The 22,584-nt window shown below is 34.8% G+C and overlaps 2 protein-coding genes and 1 pseudogene across 3 annotated transcripts in view; all 3 read right to left on the minus strand.

Moving 5' to 3' along the window:
• Positions 1-15,519: 15,519 nt before the first annotated feature.
• LOC128187418 (uncharacterized) lies at positions 15,520-17,206 on the minus strand (annotated as a pseudogene).
• A 685-nt stretch (positions 17,207-17,891) lies between these two features.
• Positions 17,892-19,120, minus strand: LOC128187419 (uncharacterized). The gene is made up of 3 exons (XM_052857864.1): positions 18,764-19,120; positions 18,231-18,379; positions 17,892-18,071 (listed from the first exon to the last, which is right to left on the minus strand). The coding sequence occupies exons 1-3, from the start codon at positions 19,098-19,100 to the stop codon at positions 17,892-17,894; spliced, it is 666 nt and encodes a 221-aa protein (XP_052713824.1). The 5' UTR covers positions 19,101-19,120.
• A 1,533-nt stretch (positions 19,121-20,653) lies between these two features.
• LOC128188198 (multidrug and toxin extrusion protein 2-like) overlaps positions 20,654-22,584 on the minus strand; it is a 48,257-nt gene continuing 46,326 nt past the window's right edge. For both annotated transcript variants that reach the window (XM_052859107.1, XM_052859108.1), the window contains 5 exons: positions 22,049-22,118; positions 21,764-21,896; positions 21,184-21,278; positions 20,998-21,043; positions 20,654-20,897 (listed from right to left, as the gene is read on the minus strand). In XM_052859107.1, coding sequence (XP_052715067.1) covers positions 20,677-20,897; positions 20,998-21,043; positions 21,184-21,278; positions 21,764-21,896; positions 22,049-22,118 — 565 coding nt within the window. In that variant the 3' untranslated portion in view covers positions 20,654-20,676. The remainder of the gene's footprint in view (positions 20,898-20,997; positions 21,044-21,183; positions 21,279-21,763; positions 21,897-22,048; positions 22,119-22,584) is intronic.

Raw genomic sequence — 22,584 nt, forward strand, 5'->3', positions numbered from 1 at the left:
TACCAATATCTATTAGAAAAAATTATTGCCACGCCCATTTATTACGTAATTAGGGATTTTTAGGGGCCAAAGTACTTAAACTTTGACGCAATATAACTAGAGAAGTAGACATTTTTTGTTAGACAGGATAGAAGAGAAAATGTTTAAATTTATGATTTAAATCGATTCCACTTATCAAAACACGAATTCCTGTCCCCATTAAGGATCTAGAGGGCTGGCCCCTAAAATATTCATACATTTGTATCTCAAAAATGATCAACAATTTTAGATGGGTGTAAGAACAAAAATTGTTAGTATTCTTAAGACCTTTTCAAAGAAATCAAGAAAAAGGGGCTGGCCCCCCTTTTTTGGGGGGGGGGGGGGCAAGAAACTCGTAAAGTATATTACAAATTACATAAAAACGATTAAGATTTCGTAATGCATTATAAAAGCAAAGTTGTTAATTGTACCAATATCTATCTGGAAAACTCATTGCAACACCCATTTATTACGTAATTAGGGATTTTTATACATTATCTGAAAGTGTGTGTGTGTGTGGGGGGGGGGGGGGGTAATTCTAAAATTATATCGATTATTCATGGTATGATTAAAAACAGAAATCGCAAGGAAGACCTACTCGTTACTCGTAACGAGATCGTATCTAGTTATTATTATTTTTTTCCAAATTTTGTGCACGCGATTTCTCGGAATCTATTCGACCGATCTCAACCATTTTTTCACAGATGTTAGGGCGTGATCTAAACTTCATACATTTTTCTTAATTTTTTCGTAGCCACTTCCGGTACCGAATTGTCGGCCATTTTGTAATTTTTGACGACCCATTTTGTGCAGCTATAAACTCGGAAACCATAAGAGATATGAATATCAAATTTTCAGGATAGGTAGACGATAGTTTGAAGTTGTGCAGCATGTAGTTGTTTAATGCCTGTTGCGCCATTTCTTGGAGCTCGCCTTTGCGCGAAAATTGGGTACGAATTTTCATTCAAAATTTTCACACGTTTTGATTTATATCTTTTTATCAGTTGATATTTTGTTAAGACATATATAACAAAAGAGGTAAACAATCAACAGTTCTTTCCAACAAAATCAAAAATAAGGGGCTGGCCCCTTTATTTAGGGGCCAAAACACTCGTAAACTCTATTACAAATAACTTAAAAACGATAAAGATTTTGTAATGTATTATAGAAGCAAAGTTGTTGATCGTACCAATATCTATTAGATAAAATTATTACCACGCCCATTTATTACGTAATTAGGGATTTTTAGGGGCCAAGATACTTAAACTTTGACGCAATTTAACTAGAGAAGTAGAAATATTTTGTTAGACATCATAGAATAAAAAATGTTTGAATTCATAATTTAAATTGATTCCACTTATCAAAACACGAATTTCTGTCCCCATTTAGGATCTAGAGGGCTGGCCCCTAAAATATTCAAACATTTGTATCTCAAAAAAGATCAACAATTTTAAATACGTGTAAGAACAAAAATTGTTAGTATTCTTAAGACCTTTTCAAAGAAATCAAGAAAAAGGGGCTGGCCCCTTTAATCAGGGGCCAGGGCACTCTTAAACTCTAACACAAATAACTTAAAAACGATAAAGATTTTGTAATGCTTTATAGAAGCAAAGTTGTTGATTGTACCAATATCGATTAGAAAAAAATATTGCCACACCCATTTATTACGTAATTAGGGATTTTTAAGGGCCAACGATCTTTAAATTTGACGCAATATAACTAGAGAAGTAGAAATATTTTGTTAGACATCATAGAATAGAAAATTTTTGAATGAATGATTTAAATCGATTCCACTTATCAAAACACGAATTTCTGTCCCCATTAAGGATCTAGAGGGCTGGCCCCTAAAATATTCAAACATTTGTATCTCAAAAATGATCAACAATTTTAAATAGGTGTTAGCACAAAAATTGTTAGTATTCTTAAGACCTTTTCAAAGAAATCAAGAAAAAGGGACTGGCCCCTTAAATTAGGGGCCAGGGCACTCTTAAACTCTATTACAAATACCTTAAAAACGATAAAGATTTTTTAATGCATTATAGAAGCAAAGTTGTTGATCGTACCAATATCTATTAGAAAATATTATTACCACGCCCATTTATTACGTAATTAGGGATTTTTAGGGGCCAAAGTACTTAAACTTTGACGCAATATAACTAGAGAAGTAGAAATATTTTGTCAGACATCATAGAAGAAAAAATGTTTGAATTATTGATTTAAATCGCTTCCATTTATCAAAACACGAATTTCTGTCCCCATTAAGGATCTAGAGGGCTGGCCCCTAAAATATTCAAGCATTTGTATCTCAAAAATGATCAACAATTTTAAATAGGTGTAAGAACAAAAATTGTTAGTATTCTTAAGACCTTTTCAAAGAAATCAAGAAAAAGGGGCTGGCCCCTTTCATCAGGGGCCAGGGCACTCTTAAACTCTATTACAAATAACTTCAAAACGATAAAGATTTTGTAATGCTTTATAGAAGCAAAGTTGTTGATCGTACAAATATCTATTAGAAAAAATTATTACCACGCCCATTTATTACGTAATTAGGAATTTCTAGGGGCTAAAGTACTTAAACTTTGACGCAATATAACTAGGGAAGTAGACATATTTTGTTAGACATTATAGAAAAGAAAATGTTTGAATTTATGATTTAAATCGATTCAACTTATCAAAACACGAATTTCTGTCCCCATTAAGGATCTAGAGGGCTGGCCCCTAAAATATTCATACATTTGTATCTCAAAAATGATCAACAATTTTAGATGGGTGTAAGAACAAAAATTGTTGGCATTCTTAAGACCTTTTCAAAGAAATCAAGAAAAAGGGGCTGGCCCCTTTTTTATTGGGGGGGGGAGGGCAAGAAACTCGTAAAGTCTATTACAAATTACATAAAAACGATTAAGATTTCGTAATGCATTATAAAAGCAAATTGTTAATTGTAGCAATATCTATCTGGAAAACTCATTGCAACACCCATTTATTACGTAATTAGGGATTTGTATACATTATCTGAAAGTGTGTGTGTGTGTGTGTGTGTGTGTGTTGGGGTGGGGTTGTAATTCTAAAATTATATGGATTATTCATGGTATGATTAAAAACAGAAATCACAAGGAAGACCTACTCGTTACTCGTAACGAGATCGTATCTAGTTATTATTATTATTTTTTTCCACAAATTTTGTGCACGAGATTTCTCAAAAACTATTCGACCGATTTCGACCATTTTTTCAGAGAAGATGAGTCTTGATGTAAACTTCATACGTTTTTGAGATTTTTCCTGTCGGCACTTCCGGTACCGATTTATCGGCCATTTTGTACATTTTTACGACCTATTTTGTGCAGAGCTGATCTCAGAAACTATCAGAGATATGACTATGAAATTTTCAGGATAGGTAGTCTATAGTCTGAAGTTGTGCACTATTATTTTGTTTTACGCCAGTGGCGCCATTTTTTGGAGCTCGCGTAGGCACGAAAATTGGGTACGAATTTTCATTCAAATTCTTCATACGTTTTCATCTGTATCTTTTTATCAGTTGATATTTTGTTAAGACATATATAACAAATATAGTAGATAATTAAACGTTCTTTCCAACAAAATCAAGAAAAAGGGGCTGGCCTCTTAAATTAGGGGCCAAGACACTCGTAAACTCTATTGCAAATAACTTAAAAACGATCAAAATTTGGTAATGCAATATAGAAGCAAAGTTGTTGATTGTAGCAATATTTATCAGGTAAAATCATTTTCACACCCATTTATGACGTAATTAGGGATTTTAAGGGGCCAAAGTACTTAAACTTTGATGCAATATATCTAGAGAAGGAGACATATTTTGTTAGGCAATGTAGAAAAGAAAATGTTTGCATTGATGATTCTAATCAATTCCACTAATCAAAACTCCAAAGTCTGTCCCCATTAAGGATCTATAGGGCTGGCCCCTAAAATATTCAATCATTTGTATCTCAAAAATGAACAACAATTTTAGATGGGTGTAAGAACAAAAAATGTAAGTATTCGTGTGAACTGTCGATTGAACTCAAGAAAAAGGGGCTGGCCCCTTAAATGAGAAGCCAAGACACTCGTAAACTATATTACAGATAACTTGAAAACAAGCAAGATTTCAAATATCTTTGGTACTTAGCCTTTTTTACAAAATTGATACCAGCGAGATTTTAGTCACTGTAAGTAATTGAGACACAAACTTTTATAAATGATAGACAATCGATTGAAGATATATTTAACGGGTTTTCTTTTGTCAACCGTCACTTCCGGTACTCACCAGAAGAGTTCAAACAATTCATTTTTTTCACAAGTTTAACTGATTATCTTTGGTGTTTCATCTGCTATGATTAACAGTAGTGTACACTAAACATATGTATAAAAAACCCTAGCTTTTATTTTCATAAACCTCTTTTGTTCGTCCGTTTTCGGTCTCGAGACAAAAAACCTAGATTCACCAAGATCGCAGATTTGGCAGAGAATATCGATATTTCATCGTATCATATGAAAACAAAATCGGACGGAAGACCTACTCGTTACTCGTAACGAGATCTAGTTATTTATTATTAAGGTCTTCCGTTTCCAACGGAAGACCTTATTGTTTTCGTACTGTTTCTTATTATTATTATTATTATTTTCCAAATTTTGTGCACGCGATTTCTCGGAATCTATTCGACCGATTTCAACCATTTTTTCACAGATGTTAGGGCGTGATCTAAACTTAATACATTTTTCTTAATTTTTTCGTAGTCACTTCCGGTACCGAATTGTCGGCCATTTTGTAATTTTTGACGACCCATTTTGTGCAGCTATAAACTCGGAAATCATAAGAGATATGAATATCAAATTTTCAGGATAGGTAGACGATACTTTGGAGTTGTGCAGCATTTAGTTGTTTAATGCCTGTTGCGCCATTTCTTGGAGCTCGCCTGGGCACGAAAATTGGGTACGAATTTTGATTCAAAATTTTCACACGTTTTGATTTATATCTATTTATCAGTTGATATTTTGTTTAGACATATATTACAAAAGTGGTAGAGAATCAAAATTTCTTTCCAACAAAATCAAGAAAAAGGGGCTGGCCCCTTAAATTAGGGGCCAAGGCACTCGTAAACTCTATTACAAATAACTTAAAAACGATAAAGATTTTGTAATGCATTATAGAAGCAAAGTTGTTGATCGAACCAATATCTATTAGAAAAAATCATTGCCACGCCCATTTATTACGTAATAAGGGATTTTTAGGGGCCAAAGTACTTAAACTTTGACGCAATATAACTAGAGAAGTAGAAATATTTTGTTAGACATCATAGAAGAGAAAATGTTTGAATAAATGATTTAAATTGATTCCAATATCAAAAGACGAATTTCTGTCCCCATTAAGGATCTAGAGGGCTGGCCCCTAAAATATTCAAAGATTTGTATCTCAAAAATGATCAACAATTTTAAATAGATGTAAGAACAAAAAATGTTAGTATTCTTAAGACCTTTTCAACGAAATGAAGAAAAAGGGGATGGCCCCTTAAATTAGGGGCCAAGGCACTCTTAAACTCTATTACAAATAACTTAAAAACGATAAAGATTTTGTAATGCATTATAGAAGCAAAGTTGTTGATCGTACCAATATCTATTAGAAAAAAAATATTGCCACGCCCATTTATTACGTAATTAGGAATTTTTAGGGGCCAAAGAAGTTAAACTTTGACGCAATATAACTAGAGAAGTAGAAATATTTTGCAAGACATCATAAAGGGAAAATGTTTGAATTTATGATTTAAATTGATTCCACACATCAAAAGACGAATTTTTGTCCCCATTAAGGATCTAGAGGGCTGGCCCCTAAAATATTCAATCATTTGTATCTCAAAAAAGATCAACAATTTTAGATGGGTTTAAGAACAAAAAATGTTAGTATTCTTAAGACCTTTTCCAAGAAATCAAGAAAAAGGGGCTGGCCTCTTTTTGGGTGTGGGGGGGGGGGGGGGGCAAAAAACTCGTAAAGTCTATTACAAATTACATAAAAACGATTAAGATTTCGTAATGCATTATACAAGCAAAGTTGTTGATTGTAGCAATATCTATCTGGAAAACTCATTGCCGCACCCATTTATTAGGTGATTAGGGATTTGTATACATTATCTGAAAGTGTGTGTGTGTGGGGGGGGGGGGTTATTTCTGAAATTGTATCGATCATTTATGGTATGATTTAAAACAGAAATCGCAAGGAAGACCTACTCGTTACTCGTAACGAGATCGTATCTAGTTATTATTATTATTTTTTTTTCCAAATTTTGTGCACGAGATTTCTCGAAATCTATTCGACCGATCTCAACCATTTTTTCACAGATTGTTGGGCGTGATCTAAACTTCATACATTTTTCTTAATTTTTTCGTAGTCACTTCCGGTTCCGAATTGTCGGCCATTTTGTAATTTTTGACGACCCATTTTGTGCAGCTATAAACTCGGAAACCATAAGAGATATGAATATGAAATTTTCAGGATAGGTAGACTATAGTTTGAAGTTGTGCAGCATGTAGTTGTTTAATGCCTGTTGCGCCATTTCTTGGAGCTCGCCTGGGCACGAAAATTGGGTACGAATTTTCATTCAAAATTTTCACACGTTTTGATTTATATCTTTTTATCAGTTGATATTTTGTTTAGACATATATTACAAAAGTGGTAGAGAATCAAAAGTTCTTTCCAACAAAATCAATAAAAAGGGGCTGGCCCCTTTATTAAGGGGCCAAGGCACTCTTAAACTCTATTACAAATAACTTAAAAACGATAAAGATTTTGAAATGCAATATAGAAGCAAAGTTGTTGATCGTACCAATATCTATTAGAAAAAATTATTGCCACGCCCATTTATTACGTAATTAGGGATTTTTAGGGGCCAAAGTACTTAAACTTTGACGCAATATAACTAGAGAAGTAGACATTTTTTGTTAGACAGGATAGAAGAGAAAATGTTTAAATTTATGATTTAAATCGATTCCACTTATCAAAACACGAATTCCTGTCCCCATTAAGGATCTAGAGGGCTGGCCCCTAAAATATTCATACATTTGTATCTCAAAAATGATCAACAATTTTAGATGGGTGTAAGAACAAAAATTGTTAGTATTCTTAAGACCTTTTCAAAGAAATCAAGAAAAAGGGGCTGGCCCCCCTTTTTGGGGGGGGGGGGGCAAGAAACTCGTAAAGTATATTACAAATTACATAAAAACGATTAAGATTTCGTAATGCATTATAAAAGCAAAGTTGTTAATTGTACCAATATCTATCTGGAAAACTCATTGCAACACCCATTTATTACGTAATTAGGGATTTTTATACATTATCTGAAAGTGTGTGTGTGTGTGGGGGGGGGGGGGGGGGTAATTCTAAAATTATATCGATTATTCATGGTATGATTAAAAACAGAAATCGCAAGGAAGACCTACTCGTTACTCGTAACGAGATCGTATCTAGTTATTATTATTTTTTTCCAAATTTTGTGCACGCGATTTCTCGGAATCTATTCGACCGATCTCAACCATTTTTTCACAGATGTTAGGGCGTGATCTAAACTTCATACATTTTTCTTAATTTTTTCGTAGCCACTTCCGGTACCGAATTGTCGGCCATTTTGTAATTTTTGACGACCCATTTTGTGCAGCTATAAACTCGGAAACCATAAGAGATATGAATATCAAATTTTCAGGATAGGTAGACGATAGTTTGAAGTTGTGCAGCATGTAGTTGTTTAATGCCTGTTGCGCCATTTCTTGGAGCTCGCCTTTGCGCGAAAATTGGGTACGAATTTTCATTCAAAATTTTCACACGTTTTGATTTATATCTTTTTATCAGTTGATATTTTGTTAAGACATATATAACAAAAGAGGTAAACAATCAACAGTTCTTTCCAACAAAATCAAAAATAAGGGGCTGGCCCCTTTATTTAGGGGCCAAAACACTCGTAAACTCTATTACAAATAACTTAAAAACGATAAAGATTTTGTAATGTATTATAGAAGCAAAGTTGTTGATCGTACCAATATCTATTAGATAAAATTATTACCACGCCCATTTATTACGTAATTAGGGATTTTTAGGGGCCAAGATACTTAAACTTTGACGCAATTTAACTAGAGAAGTAGAAATATTTTGTTAGACATCATAGAATAAAAAATGTTTGAATTCATAATTTAAATTGATTCCACTTATCAAAACACGAATTTCTGTCCCCATTTAGGATCTAGAGGGCTGGCCCCTAAAATATTCAAACATTTGTATCTCAAAAAAGATCAACAATTTTAAATACGTGTAAGAACAAAAATTGTTAGTATTCTTAAGACCTTTTCAAAGAAATCAAGAAAAAGGGGCTGGCCCCTTTAATCAGGGGCCAGGGCACTCTTAAACTCTATCACAAATAACTTAAAAACGATAAAGATTTTGTAATGCTTTATAGAAGCAAAGTTGTTGATTGTACCAATATCGATTAGAAAAAAATATTGCCACACCCATTTATTACGTAATTAGGGATTTTTAAGGGCCAACGATCTTTAAATTTGACGCAATATAACTAGAGAAGTAGAAATATTTTGTTAGACATCATAGAATAGAAAATTTTTGAATGAATGATTTAAATCGATTCCACTTATCAAAACACGAATTTCTGTCCCCATTAAGGATCTAGAGGGCTGGCCCCTAAAATATTCAAACATTTGTATCTCAAAAATGATCAACAATTTTAAATAGGTGTTAGCACAAAAATTGTTAGTATTCTTAAGACCTTTTCAAAGAAATCAAGAAAAAGGGACTGGCCCCTTAAATTAGGGGCCAGGGCACTCTTAAACTCTATTACAAATACCTTAAAAACGATAAAGATTTTTTAATGCATTATAGAAGCAAAGTTGTTGATCGTACCAATATCTATTAGAAAATATTATTACCACGCCCATTTATTACGTAATTAGGGATTTTTAGGGGCCAAAGTACTTAAACTTTGACGCAATATAACTAGAGAAGTAGAAATATTTTGTCAGACATCATAGAAGAAAAAATGTTTGAATTATTGATTTAAATCGCTTCCATTTATCAAAACACGAATTTCTGTCCCCATTAAGGATCTAGAGGGCTGGCCCCTAAAATATTCAAGCATTTGTATCTCAAAAATGATCAACAATTTTAAATAGGTGTAAGAACAAAAATTGTTAGTATTCTTAAGACCTTTTCAAAGAAATCAAGAAAAAGGGGCTGGCCCCTTTCATCAGGGGCCAGGGCACTCTTAAACTCTATTACAAATAACTTCAAAACGATAAAGATTTTGTAATGCTTTATAGAAGCAAAGTTGTTGATCGTACAAATATCTATTAGAAAAAATTATTACCACGCCCATTTATTACGTAATTAGGAATTTCTAGGGGCTAAAGTACTTAAACTTTGACGCAATATAACTAGGGAAGTAGACATATTTTGTTAGACATTATAGAAAAGAAAATGTTTGAATTTATGATTTAAATCGATTCAACTTATCAAAACACGAATTTCTGTCCCCATTAAGGATCTAGAGGGCTGGCCCCTAAAATATTCATACATTTGTATCTCAAAAATGATCAACAATTTTAGATGGGTGTAAGAACAAAAATTGTTGGCATTCTTAAGACCTTTTCAAAGAAATCAAGAAAAAGGGGCTGGCCCCTTTTTTATTGGGGGGGGGAGGGCAAGAAACTCGTAAAGTCTATTACAAATTACATAAAAACGATTAAGATTTCGTAATGCATTATAAAAGCAAATTGTTAATTGTAGCAATATCTATCTGGAAAACTCATTGCAACACCCATTTATTACGTAATTAGGGATTTGTATACATTATCTGAAAGTGTGTGTGTGTGTGTGTGTGTGTGTGTTGGGGTGGGGTTGTAATTCTAAAATTATATGGATTATTCATGGTATGATTAAAAACAGAAATCACAAGGAAGACCTACTCGTTACTCGTAACGAGATCGTATCTAGTTATTATTATTATTTTTTTCCACAAATTTTGTGCACGAGATTTCTCAAAAACTATTCGACCGATTTCGACCATTTTTTCAGAGAAGATGAGTCTTGATGTAAACTTCATACGTTTTTGAGATTTTTCCTGTCGGCACTTCCGGTACCGATTTATCGGCCATTTTGTACATTTTTACGACCTATTTTGTGCAGAGCTGATCTCAGAAACTATCAGAGATATGACTATGAAATTTTCAGGATAGGTAGTCTATAGTCTGAAGTTGTGCACTATTATTTTGTTTTACGCCAGTGGCGCCATTTTTTGGAGCTCGCGTAGGCACGAAAATTGGGTACGAATTTTCATTCAAATTCTTCATACGTTTTCATCTGTATCTTTTTATCAGTTGATATTTTGTTAAGACATATATAACAAATATAGTAGATAATTAAACGTTCTTTCCAACAAAATCAAGAAAAAGGGGCTGGCCTCTTAAATTAGGGGCCAAGACACTCGTAAACTCTATTGCAAATAACTTAAAAACGATCAAAATTTGGTAATGCAATATAGAAGCAAAGTTGTTGATTGTAGCAATATTTATCAGGTAAAATCATTTTCACACCCATTTATGACGTAATTAGGGATTTTAAGGGGCCAAAGTACTTAAACTTTGATGCAATATATCTAGAGAAGGAGACATATTTTGTTAGGCAATGTAGAAAAGAAAATGTTTGCATTGATGATTCTAATCAATTCCACTAATCAAAACTCCAAAGTCTGTCCCCATTAAGGATCTATAGGGCTGGCCCCTAAAATATTCAATCATTTGTATCTCAAAAATGAACAACAATTTTAGATGGGTGTAAGAACAAAAAATGTAAGTATTCGTGTGAACTGTCGATTGAACTCAAGAAAAAGGGGCTGGCCCCTTAAATGAGAAGCCAAGACACTCGTAAACTATATTACAGATAACTTGAAAACAAGCAAGATTTCAAATATCTTTGGTACTTAGCCTTTTTTACAAAATTGATACCAGCGAGATTTTAGTCACTGTAAGTAATTGAGACACAAACTTTTATAAATGATAGACAATCGATTGAAGATATATTTAACGGGTTTTCTTTTGTCAACCGTCACTTCCGGTACTCACCAGAAGAGTTCAAACAATTCATTTTTTTCACAAGTTTAACTGATTATCTTTGGTGTTTCATCTGCTATGATTAACAGTAGTGTACACTAAACATATGTATAAAAAACCCTAGCTTTTATTTTCATAAACCTCTTTTGTTCGTCCGTTTTCGGTCTCGAGACAAAAAACCTAGATTCACCAAGATCGCAGATTTGGCAGAGAATATCGATATTTCATCGTATCATATGAAAACAAAATCGGACGGAAGACCTACTCGTTACTCGTAACGAGATCTAGTTATTATTATTATTATTTTTTTCCACAGATTTTGTGCACGCGTTTTCTCGAACACTATTCGACCGATTTCAATCATTTTTTCACAGAAGATGGGACGTGATGTAAACTTCATACGTTTTTGAGATTTTTCCTGTCGGCACTTCCGGTACCGATTTATCGGCCATTTTGCACATTTTCACGACCTATTTTGTGCAGAGCTGATCTCAGAAACTATCAGAGATATGACTATGAAATTTTCAGGATATGTAGTCTATAGTTTGAAGTTGTGCACTATTATGTTGTTTTATGCCAGTGGCGCCATTTCTTGGAGCTCGCCTGGGCTCGAAAATTGAGTACAAATTTTCATTCAAAATTTTCATACGTTTTCATCTGTATCTTTTTATCAGTTGATATTTTGTTAAGACATATATTACAAAAGTAGTAGATAATTAAACGTTCTTTCCAACAAAATCAATAAAAAGGGGCTGGCCCTTTAAATTAGGGGCCAAGACACTCGTAAACTCTATTACAAATAACTTAAAAACGATCAAAATTTTGTAATGCAATATAGAAGCAAAGTTGTTGATTGTAGCAATATTTATCAGGTAAAATCATTTTCACACCCATTTATGACGTAATTAAGGATTTTAAGGGGTCAAAGTACTTAAACTTTGATGCAATATATCTAGAGAAGGAGACATATTTTGTTAGGCAATGTAGAAAAGAAAATGTTTGCATTGATGATTCTAATCGATTCCACTAATCAAAACTCTAAAGTCTGTCCCCATTAAGGATCTAGAGGGCTGGCCCCTAAAATATTCAATCATTTGTATCTCAAAAATGAACAACAATTTTAGATGGGTGTAAGAACAAAAAATGTTAGTATTCGTGAGACCTTTCGATTGAACTCAAGAAAAAGGGGTTGGCCCCTTAAATGAGGGGCCAAGACACTCGTAAACTATATCACAGATAACTTGAAAACAATCAAGATTTCAAATATCTTTGGTACCTAGCCTTTTTACAAAATTGATACCAGCGAGATTTTAGTCACTGTAAGTGATTGAGACACAACATTTTATAAATGATAGACAATCGATTGAAGATATATTTAACGGGTTTTCTTTTGTCAACCGTCATTTCCGGTACTCACCAGAAGGGTTCAAACAATTCTTTTTTTTTTCACAAGTTTAACTGATTATCTTTGGTGTTTCATCTTCCATGATTAAAAGTGGTGTACACTAAACAAATGTATAAAAAAACCTAGCTTTTATTTTCATAAACCTCTTTTGTTCGTCCGTTTTCGGTCTCGAGACAAAAAACCTAAATTCACCAAGATCGCAGATTTGGCAGAGAATATCGATATTTCATCGTATCATATGAAAACAAAATCGGACGGAAGACCTACTCGTTACTCGTAACGAGATCTAGTTGTTATTATTATTATTATTATGATTCTTTTTTTTCTTACCGATTTTGTGCAGACGATTTCTCGGAGATGGCTGGGTCGATTTCGCTCAAATTTTCAATATAAACGTGTTTTTATCTAAAGCTGATACATTTTTTTTTCATTTATGAAAAAACACTTCCGGTCAAAAGTTATCGTCCGTTTACGATTTTAAAAAGTTAATTTTGTTGGTCGGGTTTCTCAGAAACGAGTACAGATAAAATGCTGAAATTTTCAGAGATGATAGATCTAGCGTTTTTCTGGTGCACCTCGGTCAAGAGAATATCCGCCGTTACTTCCGGTCGTCACCGGAAGGAAATTTGAAATTTGAATTATTTTTTAATATTTTTTTTTGAAATTTAAACACCTTATAGTGACCCTTTTACTGATTAAGAATATGTAATTAGTTTTGAAATCGATCAAGGCATTCTCGAGTAATTAAGCGTCAAAGTTCTGAAGCGGAGTCCAAGTAGCTCAGTACTAGTCGTTATAGTCGTGGACATGGCCCAGGCGACCCGGGTTCAAGCCTCGAGAGCCGCAATTTTTTTTCTCTTTTTTTCGCTTAGATCTACGATTTTATCTTTGAATTGATAAGTTTAATCTTATCTATTCAAAAATTGGACGGAAGACCCACTCGTTGCTCGCAACGAGATCGAATCTAGTTCTTTCTCTTTTCTTAATAGGTGAATTAACTCATTTCTTTCATTGAAATTCCTGAGCAGAATAAAATAATTAGAAATAATAATTATATAATAAGATAATAATAAATATAAATACCCCCTCCAAGACATACCCCTTGCCTTACATGTAGGTGACGGAAAATGCTAAAGATGACAGCTTTATGTTTTTTTTTCTAAATATGCAGTCATATTTCTTTATATCAATCGAATCATTTTGAAGGAGACCAAACAAATAAAATTAAAACGCTACATTTCTTTGCGAGCATAAAATGTACAATTTTTTGAGCGCAATTACTTTCTGATCTAATATGCACCAACTACCCGATATTATTATCTTGTTTTCAACGTAACAAAGATGACAAAATTGAAAAATTAACTATTTATAAATAATAATATAAATTGAAAGAAGGTCACTGTGACCTTGATATGATATTAAGGTTTGAGGGTGCCTACACGATGATCGATATACCTACATAAATGATATTACTAAACGTAGCATTGTTTTTCTGCAGGAAAGGATTAAAGGGGCATGGTCACGATTTTTGTCAAATTTTCTTTTTCTGCTTTTATTATTTATAATGCTTTAGAAATGCATTTCAAATGAACAAATGAAATTTGAGATTATGTCGTAAAGTTATAAGCAGGATACAGGACTCACAATTCTTTGCAAACAAGCCTCGTGCCCCGTTTTTGTTTCCATAGGATTAATATGCCAGAAAAAACTTTTTTTCAAGCTGATTTGTCTATTATTTTATTCATTTAAAGCATAAAGAAACAGTTTTGAACGTTTAACAAATTCATTTTAGGTCTAAAACTGTAATTTTCACGTCAACATTCAATATGTAAACAAAAGCTTTGTTTACATAGCAAAGAACTGTAGGCTCTCTAACTCGCTTAAAATTCAATGAATGACACTGAAATTTTGGTTGCTTATTAAAAATGCCTTACTGAAGCATTGTAAACATTAAAATCGGAAAAATATTTTTTTGACCAAAATTGTGACCATGTCCCTTTAATATCAATAAATACTTTTAGTTCTCGAGTCAAAGTTTGTAGAAGTTATCTGCATTATCTAAAGATGATTGCATAGTAATGTCACAAATTGTAGCATTGTGATTATTTTATAGAAATTTGAATCCCTCCTAGGCTTCGAGCTTTGGTCCGGAGGTCTCGGTTTATAGCTGAACACCGGGCGTAAATAGGCAACGTCGCACAGGTACTTAAAGTATTCGAATTCATAACACCAGACTGCACACCTGAAACTCGTGGTCGACGTGTATAATTACTTTCCTTGTCTTTGGATTTTAAGCATTTATCAAAGACGAAATAGAAAAAACCAAAACAAGTTTGTGGAATCGCCCAATGATAAACAACTACACAGTATTTTATTTTAAGTTTTATTTGGCGATGATTGGCCATGGCTGCTTAAAAATGTGGGAGCCAGGCATCAATTCTTGCCTTATAGGGCATCCCTAAAAAACAAGCAAAGCAAAAGCTTGAGCCCTGGGAACAGATGCTCAACTGCTTGCTCACCTAGTCCATAATATATATACAAATGCAAATAACTGTCAATTAATATTGTTGACATAAGCACTACTGGTAAGCCAGAATGCCGCCACGAGACTATGCACAGCATAGTCTACGCCACCAGTAAAGCTACACCCATGAACGAGGGCTATAGGTTGAGATTAATCATTATATACCATTAAGCTATTACAAATTAAAAAGAGATCAAAGCATGAGGGCAGGGAATATTAATGCCCAAAGGCATAAAAGTATAAGATAACTACTTGTTATAGGAGTGAAAAAGTGCCCTTGATTGAAATGATAAAGTAACAACAATGCTGTTCATTAATAGTTATATGGTCTGCAAATTGACCAAGTAAGAAAAAACACACAAAAACTTTTTTTCTCAAGTCAACATGACTGAGACCCAGCGGACTAGGTGAAATAACAACAACATCAAGTCACCGTCAAGTGTAACTAACTATGACCGAATTAGTCATAGCGCAGCCATGGCCCCTCTTCCCCTACTCTAGGCGAAGCAAACACAGTGGGGTCGGACAAGAATGTTTGTAGTGCTTGTTGCAAGCGGTACAGAAATAAATTGCCCAGGCCAGAATGATGTACCATGTCTGTGGCAAACAAACCAGGGCTATCAATGCGCAGCTCTGGATATCTTATATATTTTCCACCCAACCTTTTAAGTGCAGATGCAACAGCCCTATTTGTTCGCTTCCTAACCTCTTCTAAAGCTACTTGGTCCCTCCCACCCCTCCATACACCCCTGGGCAGAATCTGGGACCAAACTAAAGTGGTGGATGGCATCAGTCTAGAAAGTTTTTCCAAGGTTTTGATAATACTAAATCGCAGTTCAATTGATTTAGCCCCGTTTTGCATAGGGATACTATTGCCTCCGCAATGCATGACCAAATCTGAGGTGGATCTTCTACCTTAAGCAATGTCTTAATCTTAGAGTAAAGTTCACCCCACCTCATGCCCCCTTTCCCTGCCAGAAAATGGATGCATTGTGTCTATCTAGCTGTAAATCAGTGCCCCGGCAAGACTTTCTTGCATGACAAAAAGCATGTTTAATGATGGATGACCCAACAATCCAGATTCTTGTATGATCTAAAAAAAAATTGACATACATGTAAATAAAAACATGAGAGAAGGTTGTCACCTTCAATACCTTAACATTTTTGAGAGGAGTTACTGTCTTATATAATTAAGCAAGCAATAAGATTTCCATCTACCCTCAATTGCAATAGACTGCTGACTTGCTTCTTACGCCCAAGCATTAGATGCTGCACCAATACGGAATGAATGTGTCTTGTACAACCTAGTGTCTAAACCTAATTTCTCTAGTAACATATTGAAAACTGATACTACCTGGTATCTAGTCACCGGACTTCCTGAAATATGACAAAACAATGACCCCCTACACTTCGGCCTCAACTGTAAATATAACCTAATACAGGACACAGGACAAACAATCTTATGTGTAGACTTAAGTTGAAAAGCAGCCCCCCTACCCGCCTGATCAGTCTTTGAATGATGAAGTACAATTTTAATTGTGTTGTCCAGTGGTGAATATGACACATTTTGCACTTGGATAGCATGCCCCACATCCTGCTTTGTGTTTTGTACTAACTCGCCCATTCTGAAAAACCCAAAGAATGCTGTAACAAATATAGTTGTAAAAAGTGTAGATTCATAATATGAATGGCAGATGCTTGGGAGGGTCTGGACCGTGGTGGTTAAAATCTGCAAGGTAATTGGTTTTCTAGTGTCATGGTGGGAATTGCTCCGGCTCAGGCCCAGCAAAACCTTTTTAAGTAAAAAAATCTTGGGTCCTGTCTGGGAAGCCATGTAATTTACAGTGGTTAGAAATACCTGCAATATATGTTTTGATTGCGTTGGCGGAAAATTTCTGCAGTGATAGATACGACACAAAATTGACTAAATCTGACTGAGATGGGGGCCAAACTGGCCGACTTTGATAAACTTGACAAAACAAATGGAATGCATTTACTGCAGTATCATATAGTTTGCAGGTATTGTTTGACAAAGCATAACTCAGAATTTCCTGGGATCTAAGCTGTAAATCATGTGCAGAAATGATGCAGGAATTGCTGATGGCTGACTGTTTGCTCCTGGAAAACTGGCCTTGAATAGATTCCATTGCTGTCGGGAAAGAGAATCTGCTTTAACATTGTATATCGCTGCTATATGCTTAGCTTTGAACTGAATATTAAGCATCAGACCTTGCAAAACTAAATGCCTAAGCAAATACATGACTCTTTTGGACTTTGAGGTGTTACAATTGAGAATTGAAACTAAGGCTTCATTATCAGTATGAATTATTAGCCGTTTACCAGACAAATTGCTGCCCCAAATTGCAAAAGCCATAGTTATAGGAACTAGCTCCAAAAATGTTATGTCCGAGAAGATATCTGATGCCTTCCAATGGTCCGGCCAACCCAAGTATGCCCAATGATGACCAAAAACCGCCCCGCATCCTAAATCAGCATTACCTGCACTATCTGTATATAACTGGAGATCGAAATCATTTGACCAACTGACCAATCTATATGATGTAACCCCATTGAAATTTTCAAAAAACATTAACCAAGTGTCAATGTCCCTTCTCATTTCTTCAGTAACCCTACGCTTATGATAAGGACGCGACAGCCCACAAACCTAACAACTCAAAATCAGACTTGTGAATCGGTAGCAATCTAAAGGCACTTTTAATATCAAGGCGACCTATTTGTGCCCCGGGACCCAGATTAGCTAACATACAAAGGGCTTCATCAAAAGAGGAATATTTGACTGAACACAAACTTTTGTCAATAAAGTCATTAACACTAGATTAACACTAGATCCAGATGGGTATGATAGGTGGTGAATGAGTCGAAATGAGCCATCTTTTTTTTAGGTACCATGCCCACCGGTGACAACCTTAGATTAGGAAGTGGTGAAAACACAAAGGGTACCGCAACCCTCCCCAAAATTAGTTCCTTGTTGACGGCCTGCATAGCTTCCCGCTGCAAACAGTACAAAGATTTAAGGTTTTTAGCATCTGATGCAACCCGTGGACCCTGGTAACCAAGCTTAAACCCATATGTAAAACCCTGTAATAATTCAAAAGCAGCTAGTTGATCTGGATAATGAGCGAGATATTTACTTAAGTTTAGGACATTAACCGGAGAGTGAGCAATGCTGCTGAAGTCTATATTGGTGGATTGCTTGGGGGGCTCTGGGACCCTGAGGTAGAGCAGGTCTAGCATAGGTGGACGTGGTTGACTGCGTTCTAGGTAACTGAGGGCGCCAGGATGTTGAAACGCTGTTTGGCCTGTAAGTTGAATCAGAACCTGAACCGCGTCTGCATTTGATATAGGGGTGATTTAAAGAACACAAAATGCACTCATGTTTGTATTGATATACACTTTTGTTGCATTGACCTTTATAATTGAATTCATAACATCTAAGGGGGATGTTTTGTGTCACAGACCCTTGAACAGCCAGAGGGCTGTACATATATAAAAGTCACAACTCTTGGTCAACAACAGCAAATGACATATTTGGATTACAAATAAAAGCCCCAAGGTAACATACTCGCCGTTAGCTATTTTTAGCTTAAGGTTATTCGAAACATTGTGCCCAAGGTCATTATGGTAACTTTGCACATGAGACTTTTGATTGGTACTTATGGCTAGTGTAGGTAGAATGTCAGTACCTGGATACTCTGCAGATGCATCCTGGTTCATCTCATTCTGATGATGAGAGGTCTCTGTCCTACTAGACATGGCGGCAATCACTGCCTGTGTCACCTCGTCCAACTGCTCCCTGTTCAGCGCTGGTGGTTGCTTTTGGGTTGACATGGTTTCCCTATTTAGGTTAGGCGAGGTGGAGAAATCAACCAGATTCGCACTATTCTGGGGACCAGATAGATCGACCAGATTCACACTATGCTGGGGACCATCAGAGCCAGAGCTGTCTGTTGCGACTCGCTTCCGGTCGCGCGGCTTTGCACGTGGTGCAGGCGGGGCCTCTCGAACCTTCCTCTTTGGCATAGTTTACTCTTGAATTTTTTGAAGGATGACTGATGCAAGTACAAAATGACGTCACGGGTTTGGCTAATAGCCCCAAATTTAAGGCCGATGGTAAGGCTAATACCAGGAGGCGCAGATTATTGTGGGAATACTAGTTGTGAAATACGCGCCTAGATTTATGAGTTGATAATAAAATAAAATGTTAATATGATGAAATCTAAACATGATTTCCCTTTGATAAATGGATTTAACTCTGATAAGTTAAATCGTAATATATTACTTATTCTATATAGCAAATACTTTTGTAAATAATGCCTTGGCTTGTGTATATGATGTAAGTAATCTCCTGACTTGAAAAAAGTGCAATAATTTCATCGCCACAGGGTAACATGGCGAGGCAAGATGTATGCACACACAGGTGATACCTCTACAGCGAAATACTTTATACTGGTAGTTGGCCTGCGGTTTATAAAGGGATAGTAGCGGTGATGAAAGTGAAAAATTGCGGAGAGTGCCATTTGCGTGCACTGTTCTGCTTTAAATAGAACATTCATTTAATATGCAAGCCTTGGTATAGATATTGGTATTTCTGGTGCATTAATACATGAGAGAGTTTTTGGACACACTCTACGATCTACGTTCACTTTTTTGCAATTATCTCTCTTTTATAAACGGTTTCGCTCTTCATGTTTACAATTTATAATTTCATTTCCATTAGGATGCTTTGTCACTAGTTTGGTTAAATTTGGTTCAGTGTTATTGAAAAAAGTTCAATAAACAAACGTTTACAGACAGAAAGACTGACTAAATGCCCTTCTGTCAGCTCTTCTCTCTGTAAAAAAATACTATATACCTTTCAAGACAGATAATTAGACAGGTGATTAGAAAAGGTCGGTTCAGGTGAGCTAAACGCGAATGTATTCATTCTATTCATTTTGAATTTTCATTTAAAGGTGAGAAAGATCAACAGTAACCTATAATGTATTGATTTAAAACACATCGTTTTTATACATTTGTCTCCTATTTTTATATCACCCTATTTAAAACTAGATGGTAAAATTTAGTATTTTTTACATCAAACAAATTGATATTACAAATCTCAATTCGAGGAAAATGGCAACTGTCGTATTGTTTTAATCTGCTTTGAAGTGCTGAAAATGACAATCTAATAAAATTAAAACTTCCATCCGCTCACTGGTTTTCCAAATGTCGCGACATATAGACAACCGGAGAGCGGATGAAAGTTCTGTTTTAAATTAGATTGTGAAAATGACAATTTCTTTTATATTCCTATAATAAACGTACCTTCATTTTAAAATGGCCTCTAAAAATGACTAGATTGTAGATTTTCTTCAAAGAAAATAAAGGGTTTTTCCATTGTAGTTTTTACGCAAAAAATCTTTAAATCGGCCTCTTTAAAAAAAGTGTTAGTGGTGCAGTTGATGAATCACGTGTTACCACCATGATAGAGTGATTCATACCCCTAGGGATTTACAATAAGACCATCAACATCACCTCTAATAACTTTAATTAAAAATAAATAAATAAACTCTTACTATCAAGACATTGTTTCCATACTTTATTAATTTATTACACTTCAACCATTTACATACAATCGAAGAGATAAACCACCTGCAAATATCAAGCTGGCAATAACTAGTGTGACCACTTTACTATAGACCTCAAAGTTGTTGGTAGCTGAACTTGGTGGTGTGTTTGAGGAGACTATTCCGCTTTCGACAGAGGTATCAAATGATCTGTAATCCTTAATCTCCCGAGTTTGGTCACCCAATTGCATACTTTCTGCTTCGTCATTGACTGCAAAAAAGAGAATTGTTATTCCCCCTTATCGAACAACCCATAAAAACAAACAGAAATAACAAGGATTTATAAAAAAATAAAAATAAATGATACTTGCCTATCCATGTATTGTCTTCCATTTTTATACCAACTCTTTTTCTAGCCTATAATGTTAAATAACTTGTGAAATCGCACACAGAAGAAACAATGATGTGAATTTTTTTTAATTTTTTAAATTTTTTTTTGTTTTTTGGCTGTTATATTTAGCAAAGTTTTATAAATGACAAGTTGAATCAAGAATAACCTTTATAGACTCCTGTTTCCAGTCGACAGTGTTGATTTTGATAGTAAAGGCCACACAGAGTACTACAGCACCAGCGATTGCACCCCACCAAGCACCTGTCAATATACAGCTTTGATTAAATACTTTCAAATGAAGTGCGCAGGTACACTCTAAGTGTCTCAAGGATAAAGTGAAGTTTACCTTATCATATTGCAGAGGTATGCAATATTTTCGTTGATAGTTTTCAAATAAAAACAAGTTCAACAGAAGCATCCAGTTTGAATAGTGAATACCACTAACACCGTCTTACCTCTGACAATTTTTTAATTAGTCTGCTGTTGTCTAATACATGTACAGACAAATTCAATAAATCGTCCCTGAATAATCTGTATTTTAAAATTGTGTTGTTTATTCCACTAACAGGTTTCTGATCGAAATGAAGTCAAACGTTTTAAAATAGTTTGTGTGTTATTCTACCACAACTTTCCTTAAAAAAATCATAGTACATTAAATTAATTCTCTTCGTGAACATTGGTTTACAAACAAAATAAGAGAAAGCCACAATATGCGGGTTAAGACACCAGTGGACTGCACCAATTACCTGCTACACGTAAAGGGGATGCGAACATCAAGGATAAGGCAACTGGAAACCCTATGAGAAAATTGCCAATAAAATTCACGACAGCCCCAAATGTCTGGAAACCAATCCCGCGCAGTATTCCTGTGCACATAATCTTAGAAAAAAAGTTACAAAATTCATAAGTTACTATGTCTTCAAAGGTAATATAAAGCAAAAAGGTGTATAAACTCGTTATTTAAAGCAGGGAAGTCAATTACAAAGATATTTATGCTACTATTTGATGAAAGGAGAGTCTAATTAATTTACCTGATAAATTTCGAAAAATTTGAATATTGCCAACAGAGGTGTTAAGGATGTCGCCATGGATACAACCGCCCTATAATATATTAAACATCGTTAAAAAGGAAAATTTATATTTATCGGTGATTCTATAAATCTTTTATTATGTTTGGTTCCTTGCAATAAATATGGTTAGGTATATAAGAAAAGGTGGCTGATTCTACCCTTCATGATGAAGTCTATACGAGTAATTCTGGTATTTCTGATGAAATTTACAGAAATCATTTATATGAAAAACTAGACTTTGACCCGTGCACGCACGGGTTGACATAGCATATGATATCGGGCATTTACAAAATAGATACATCGAAACACCGTATATTGTTGACATTTGCATAACCAAGCCTACAATAATCCTATTAATTTCACTACACTCTGCTGAGTTGGAATAATCTAACTGTGTCTCGGGAAAGGCCTTCACCGCAGTTAAAATGTTTCCCATATACCCGTAATGAAGCAGAAAATCGCAGAAAATTGCAGAACCGCTCCAAAACGATTTTGGA

This window comes from Crassostrea angulata, chromosome 6 (genome assembly GCF_025612915.1).
Source record: "Crassostrea angulata isolate pt1a10 chromosome 6, ASM2561291v2, whole genome shotgun sequence".
NCBI lineage: Eukaryota > Metazoa > Mollusca > Bivalvia > Ostreida > Ostreidae > Magallana > Magallana angulata.